We start from the raw sequence: 8,109 nt of genomic DNA, 5'->3' as shown, positions 1-8,109 counted from the left end.
CCTCCTTGGTTTTAATTTGCGCAGAGGGAAGAGTTTTGCTGGCTGTCACTTAATCTCTCTTCCCCTGGCGGCTTGTTAGCGCCTGTCTGGCAGGCACCGGGCTCCGCGCGGAGAGAATCCTGGGCAGCCCCACGTCTTCCGAGCGGCTCGCCTGCCTGCCTGCCTGCCTGCGTAGACCTTGCTCGCTTATTTCGCCGCTGTGGTCACCATTCAGCGCCTGACAAAGGAACGTCGTGATTGGAGAGGACAAATCGCTTTGACCCTCCGGGCTGCTCGCTGCCGACTGCGCTCTTCCCTTGCCGCTGCCGTTTGATCTGGTTGCCTCCCTTAACCCAAAAAGATAAAGGGGAAGGAAAAAAGCCTGTTGGGAGAACTTCTAGTCCTTGACATCTGGACTAAGGTGGGGGAGAAAAATTAAGCTGCTACAAAAAACCCAAACCATTAAAATGCCCACCAAAAGACATGCCATTTGAGTTTCATAGACAGATACACACACACACACACACACACACACACACACTATCTATACACACACACTTATACACATATATACACACTATATATAGTATATACTGTATACTATATAGTGTATATATATATATATATATATATATATCACTATATATATACATATTATACAGTATATAATATATTGTATTATATATTACTATATTACATATATAGTATATATACTATATAGTATATACATTATTATATATGTACTATATAGTATATATATATATATATCAATGCACATATACTACTTTGTTATATATATATCTATATCTATATATAGATAGATATATTAATCACTGTATATATATTAATGCACATATACTATATAGTTCTCTCTCTATACATACATACATACATACATACATATTAATGCACTTTAAAAAAAAATAGAAATAATTGGTTGACACTTCAGCACTGCAAACCCACAAAGGCCCTTCGTTTTTTGTCCTCTTTAATTCGGAAAAGAATAAATCTTTACTTTCATCAGGCATACATTTTTTTTCCGGTTAAGATCGACCATATCTTCTCTTCAAGTATTTCAGATTTTGCTTTTGAGTCACCAACGAGTTTATGCATAAACGATTTATGCTGCGGTTGGTGGGCATCCTGCCCCCCTCCCTTGGGTTGGAGATCAGAGACCAGTCCTTCGGAGACAAAAGAAAAAAAAGTTCTAGCTCGTTTCTATGGTGGTCCACAAAATCTCTCTGTGTGTTGTTGCCTCCATAGGTGCCTGCTTGGCGAGGTTCTCCTTGCTCACCACTCGTTCACAGACTCTGTGGTCTTCTTCCACGGATTGGCGTGGAGAACCGAGCCACGCTTCTCCTCGTGTCTTTCTCCTTCTCAGTGTTCCACGGGGGTTCCCCGAACGCAATTAAATAAACATACTGGGTGGAAGTCCTGGGACCAGCAGCTGCGGTCCTCTGGCCAGGAGGAGATGATGGAGAGGGCAAAGGGAAACCTGAGACGAACCCTTTATCTGGTCAAAGGGACCTCTTCCCGCTGATCCAGGGAGACCGAGGAGGCCTTGCTCAGTACCGAGGGCGTGAAGGTGAGGAAGGAGTCCGTCCGGGTGGTGGCCGAGCAGGTGAAGTCCGACCCGGATGGCCTCTGGGGCAGCCCGTTGGACTGGCTGCCGTGACAAGCCAGGCAGGAGCAGGGGCTGCCCCCGGCGCCGCTCAGTCCATGGGTTGGGCCGGCGTAGAGAGACGGGTGTCGGAAGGCGCAGAGCAGTTCTGGTCTGGGGTACGGGTGGGACAGGACCCTGAAGGTATCCAGAGGTCTCAGCGGGGAGCTGAAGGGGGCGGCGGCGGCAGCGGCGGCGGCAGAAGCCGAGGTGGCCCCCAGTCCCATGTGAGAATAGTAAGGGAGGGGCAGGTGGGAGGGGAAGGGGTAGGGCAGGTTGCCGGTGGCCGCCGCGTGGCTCATCATGTAGGTGTAGAACGCAGGGTCTGCAGGATGGGGCCAAGTCATGGCCAGGCGCTGCCTCTTGTCCTTCATCCTGCGATTCTGGAACCACACCTGGCGGGGCAGACAAGGAAGATCTTGAGGAACACAAAGGACTGGTGCCATCCTCCTGCACCCAAACAGCTGTCAGGGAAGGCTGAGGTTCTGGGCCCACATCTTTGCTGGGAGTAAGCCCCATTGAATCCAATGGGACTTACTTCTGAGTAGACGTGCATAGGATTGGGCTGAGAACATTAGAAGAGCCCAGCTGGATCACTCCCAGGGCCCATCTAGTCCAGCTTCCTGTATCTCACAGTGGCCCACCAGATGCCTCAGGTAGCACACGAGACAAGACAACTTTGGGGTAAGGGACTGACTTGAGGGTAGGGGACTGATCTCCAGGTCAAACCTGCATAAGAGGGGACCCTCAGCTAGTCCATCAACAACTGCAGGACTAAGGAGGAGCTGGGTTGCGGCTACAGACAACAGAACGTACCACCGCCCAAGTTCTCCATGGCATTGACCGGTGTTCCAAGCAGTTCCCAAGTTTGAGCCTAAATCTCCCAGATTTCCAACGCCACCTCATCTCACAGGACTCATGGGTGTCAATGATCTACCTGCAGGGCTTACAGCCCAATCCTATGCATGTCTACTCAGAAGTAACTTCCACTGAGTTCAATGAGGTTTACTCCCAGGAAAGTGTGTATACGATTTCAGCCTTGCGAAACTGGGATTCAGACTTGGAGAGAGGGGAGGTGGCCGCTTTGAGAGCCAACCGCACCCAAGAAGGGACCCTTTGGAATGCTGGGATGGCCAAGATTTATCCTGAGGAAACCCTACAGAAATGAACGCCAGGCGCGCTTTGACGCAACTTCCATTCGTTTCAACAGAGCTTGGCAAGAGTCCTCCGTGCTTCCTGTTCCATATGACCCCACAGTACCCACGAAGGAGGCGACTCTTGATTCACACTCACAGCCCAACCCTATCTCTGTCTACTCAGAAGTAAGTCCCATTACAGTCAATGGAGCTTACTCCCAGGAAAGTGTGGTTAGGATTGTAGCCTCAGTTGCTAGAGGTCTATAGGGCAGCACCCAGGAAAGGATTATTGTCTGTCCACGCCGATTTCTCTGGGTGCCATCCGTCTCCCACTGAAATTATTAGCCGATTCAGGGCCTGAACCTTTCCAGTTTTCTAGCTCTGATGCAGCCGTGCCAATGGGGCATGCAGTGGGGGGGGGGGGCAGTCACAGAGGCCTTCTCAAGGTAAGGGAATATTTGTTCCTTTCCTTGGGATTGCTTTGTGGCTTCATCTGTGTTGGAAAGTTGGATAGGATTGGGCCCTTAGTCTTTGTAGATGACATCAACCTGGCATCCAGGACAACCTTGGTGTGTGAAATTTCTTTCGTGCCAAGGGCTGCCCTCGAAAAGGATCGATTTTGGAACCCTTGTAAAACATACCACACATGCCCTCCTCCCACACACACACACCCAGCAGATGAGAAAAGTGACGCACAAACCCATGGGTGTCTACTTAGATGTAATCCCCCTAATGAAATTTACTCCCAGCTAAGACAACATATCTTCTTTCTCATGTACCTGAAGACAGAGAACCGGATTCACAACCCATTGTGAACTACGCTCGTTCTGTTTCGTCCCGTCCTGTTGACATCAATCGAGCTAACACCCCACACAAAATCCATTTCCTTATTTATTCCAACAGTCCAGAATTCTGGACAGCCTGAATGGTCTACTAGGAAAACAAAAGGACCAAAGCAACGTTAGCCCTCAGAAGAGACAAGGTCGTTTTGCGACGTTTCAATGGGTCGTCCAAAAGGCGGTGGCGTAGCTAGAGAGGGTGGCAAGGAGCCCCCTTTGAACCCCTGAGATCGCCAGTGCTAAAGCGATAGACAGTGCAAGGTTTCTGGAAGCCCAATCCTATGCATGCCTACTCAGAAGTAAGTCACATTATAGTCAATGGGGCTTGCTCCCAGGTAAGATGGATAGGATTGCAACCTGCGGAAGTCACTCTGGAGGAGGAGCCCTCACCTGCAGCCCATCCCGAGAGTCCGCAGCCAAGGACACCTCCTGCTCCTCTGGAAGCCAAGAGGCCCGGGCTGGAAGGAAGGAAGTGCGCCCAGTGGGCTCTTCAGTGGTGGTGCTGATGGGACCCAGGAGTCCGGCTGGCTTGGGCGCACCGTGGCTTACCTTGATGGTGGTTTCGGGCAGGTTCAAGGCGGCGGCCAGCTCGCACCTCCGGGGCCTGGACACGTAGTTCTCTCGGTAGAACTCCTTCTCCAAGCGCGCGATCTGCTCGCGGGTGAAGGCCGTGCGGTATCGGCGCATCTGATCGCTGGCGCTGCAGGCCAGCGAGGCTTGAGGACCGCCGCTGCCCCCGCCGCCGCCGCCTTTGGGGGGGTCGCTTCCTCCGCTGCTGGGGCTGCCTGCCGACGTCTCCGAGCACTGGCCTGCGAGAGGGAAGAAGCCACCGGAGGACATGCAGAGCACCGCCGCTGCTGTTTCTGCCCCCATCAACACCATTTCCCAGTCCCTGTGAACCTCAGTTGGGGGCGGTGGGGAATGAATGTCTACAGCCAACCTGATCCCCCATTTCCCCCTGCCTAGGAGGGGGGGGGAGTTCCTACAGATCCAAACTAGCCCGTCTCACCATGGGCGATTTGGACTGCAATCCTATGCACACTTTCCTGGGAGTAAGCCCCATTGACTAGAATGGAACCTACATCTGAGTATATATGCATAGGATTGGGCTGTTGGTGCCTGGGAGAGAGCTCTTAACACGGATTAGCAGCTCGATCCACAGTCCAGTTAAGCCGCAATGCTAGGAACGGAATAGGCTTCCAACGTCCTGACCTCGCATGTTGTCTGGGAAGTACATTTCAGTGCGATGTGCATCCAAGAAAGGCCGCGATCCTATCTGGGGTGAGGCCCTTTGGACTCAGTGAGAGGTCCTTCCGAGTAAACAGGCTTAGGAGAAGGAAATGGCTCTGCGTATTTTTGGACTGAAATGGATTCGGACTTCCTCTGGCTTCGTTCTGTACCCGTAGAGAAGCCGCAGAAGGAAGGAACATTGAAATCAGTGGAAATTGCCCTGCCAAGTCAAATCGTCATATCAGACCCACCAAATGTATTTAGAACCTCCAACCATATGTTTAGCTTCCGGCCATAAGGCCTCAATCCCCAACTAGACTCTCTCAAATAATTCCCACTGGACCTACTTCCAAAGATGGAGCCTATTCCGGACATCGTGTATACTCGACTGTGTTTTTTTAAAGGCCCATTTATTGGACTGATAGCCGTGTCAATGCACTTCTGACTGCTAGCCCACGTGTGTTTCAACCTGAGTGGTCTTGTACACACAGTTAAGCTCTACAGCATCTCTAGACTGCTTGAGGCCACTGAAAGAGAGCCTGCTTTCTTTGGCTCCTTTTCTCCAGCACCTGTGGTGGAGAGAAATCGGAAAGGGGGGGGACCAAAGAGGCCAATCTCCTCCCCTCCTTTTCCCCCACTGGAGAAACCCACACATGCACTCCAACCGGTAAATCCCTTAGGCTGGCCATCAGAATGGCCTTTCCTTCCTACACAAAGTGAAAGGACCTCATGGTGTTCGCAGCAGCATCTGTGACACCACCAAGTGAAAGCTTCTCCCCTTTCTCTCTATGTTCTTAAGGGAAAAGAAGACCTCAGACTCCATTAGGCCTGATGGTGTGTGGGTGTATGGGTGAGAGAGGACTTGCCAGGGCACTGTCAAAGCCCCTTTCTGGTGCATCGGCCCTGGGTGGCTCGCCTTGGCTAAGGTCCCATATGACAAGTGGCAAGTGACATGGGTGGAGAATGCCAGCGGGCAGTTAGTAGGTCTCCACTTTCCTTCTGAGCTGGTGAGGCCATAAGTATCTATCTATCTATCTATCTATCTATCTATCTATCTATCTATCTATCTATCTATCTATCTATCTATCTATCTATCTATCTATCTATCTATCTATCTATCTACCAGGCGCCCTTCACTTTTGCCCAGCATTTCCCCCCCCCCCCAGCAGAAATTTAGGGCTCTGGCGGTGAGGGGTGTGGTGGTGGTGGTGGGAGGGGACCCGGAAGAGCCGCGGTCTCTGGGCGCCTCGCTTTCAAATGCAACCACTTCTCATTGTGCCTGAAAGAGACCAAAGGCGTTAAAGCCCGGCCACCATTTCCGAGCCGGCGCCACAGAGACAGCAAAGTGACAAGGCAATTGGGACCTCCAACTCCCCTGCAAAGAGGACCCGAGAGGAGGAGCGCGCTGCTCTTTGGTGGGCAGCCTGAGCCGTCTGGGCAGACTTGGTTTTACGGTCTCTGGGCGGCTGCTTCCGTGCTCATCCAGGCACATTGCTGGGGTGGGGGTGGGGGACCACAGAACTTGCAAGCCTGGTCAGCAGGCGCGCGGGTCTCGTTTGATCTTGCCCAGATCCAGGGAAGCTCGCTTTCTTTCCCCTTCCTTGGGAAGGGGGGGGCAGGGAGTACTATAACCCTGGATGCGGAGGGAGGGGCAAGGGGGTGTCGCCGGGACAGGAAAAGCTTCTGCGGGGATTCCTGACAATAAAAGTCTGGGCTGCTGGGGCGGGGGGGGGGGGTCTGCAAAGGTCATAATTCTCCGTTTCAGCGAGGATGCGATTTCATGTCTCCCATTAACACGTCGTTACACTTCAAAAGGGAGATGTGTGGGGGTGATTGCAGATGTCTCTCTGTGGGCAATTAGGGATGGAAGGAGCCCAAGCCACGGCTGGATGGATTCATCCAGGGAATGAAGGTGGGGGGGGGGGGGAAGACACACATAGGCAGATATCCACGCAACGCTTGAGCCAGGTCACCTGCCCCGGTTCCAGCCCCAAGCGTTCAGGCTTAGCTGTTTGGGGGATCGGCTTGGAAACCGGTTTCTCTCCCCCCCCCCACCCCATAGGGTGTTGGTTGCAGCGGCTGACAGGGACTTGGGACAGATGGGGTCCCCACCCTGGGAGGCCGCTTGGTCGGCGCCTGCCCCTGCCCCTGCCCCGGGAGTTCGGGGGAGAAGGAGGGAGGGGTCGGGTACCTTTGCCGTGCTGGTGGTAGTCCGCGTTGCCCGGGGCGCAGTCCGGCGTGCAGCTCACCTCGATCTCCTCATAGAAATCCGACTCGGTGTCCGAACTGCTCTGCTGCCCTTTGGCGGCGGAGAGGCGGTGGAGAGGGGGCTGCTGGCCGGAGGAGAGGAGCGCTGCCGCCGCCGAGCGGGTCTCCGGAACCGTCCCTGTCCCCGGGACCACTTCCACCTCTTCCTCCTCTTCCTCCTCCTCGTCCACCCTTCCTCCTCCTCCTCCCCCTCGTTCCCGGGGGCCAGATCTGGGACTCAGGCAGCTCCTGCGCATCATCTTGTCCTGCGGGGGCTCTGGCCCGGGGCTTCCCACGCTCTCTGCCAAGCTGGCCACCCTCTTGCCTACCAGGGGGCCCAGTTGACCTCCTTCCAGAAACATCACCATCTCCTTCCTGGTTTCCATTGTGCTCGTCTTTTAAATAAAATCCAGATTCCTCTCCCCCACCCCACCCCACCCCAGCCCCCATCCACCCCCTGGCGCCCTCTCTCTCCCCCTCCCCTCCCAGCAGACCTCTCCTGCCAATGCAGAGAGAGAGGAGCCGCCAGCGGCCAGCCGGGGGGGTGACCTTGTGATGCGAGCGCTCCAGTGTGCAGCGCCGGCTCTGGGAGGGAGCTCACCATTGCCTTCTTCTTTCTAAAGCTGTCATCCCTTAATGGTGCAATCGTCATGACGGTACCACTGGTGACGCCACGCACTCGGCTGCGGGGGGATAAATAGAAACGTCTGCCGGCCAGAAAGATGAAAGGAAGAGCCGGAGCGAAGAGTTAAAGGGGTGGGGGGGGGTTGGGCTGCGGCTGGGGGTGGGGGGGGGAAGAGATGCACCAGGTGTAACCAGCGCTTGAGAAGGATGCGAGAGGCAAGCCTGAAGGGGGAAGCGCGGAGCTCCACGGCCAACCAGAGACTCTTTGACTTCCTCAGGGGGTAAGCATGAACGGGGAGAGTTAAGTGACCTTTCGAGATACCTTAAAAAGCCATTTCTGCCCAACGTTGCGTATACGCAACAGGGATCAAATGAGTACGCCTGGGCAGAAACG

General features: G+C 53.8%; 1 protein-coding gene across 1 annotated transcript; it reads right to left on the bottom strand.

Moving 5' to 3' along the window:
• Positions 1-1,488: 1,488 nt before the first annotated feature.
• Positions 1,489-7,695, bottom strand: EVX1 (even-skipped homeobox 1). The gene is made up of 4 exons (XM_066631357.1): positions 7,520-7,695; positions 7,036-7,481; positions 4,164-4,423; positions 1,489-2,034 (listed from the first exon to the last, which is right to left on the bottom strand). Exons 1-4 carry the CDS (start codon positions 7,693-7,695, stop codon positions 1,489-1,491), a joined length of 1,428 nt encoding a protein of 475 aa, XP_066487454.1.
• Between the last annotated feature and the right edge of the window lie 414 nt (positions 7,696-8,109).

Source organism: Tiliqua scincoides, chromosome 5, assembly GCF_035046505.1.
Source record: "Tiliqua scincoides isolate rTilSci1 chromosome 5, rTilSci1.hap2, whole genome shotgun sequence".
In the NCBI taxonomy this organism is placed as follows: Eukaryota; Metazoa; Chordata; class Lepidosauria; order Squamata; family Scincidae; genus Tiliqua; species Tiliqua scincoides.
This window is presented reverse-complemented; position numbering and strand designations above follow the sequence as displayed.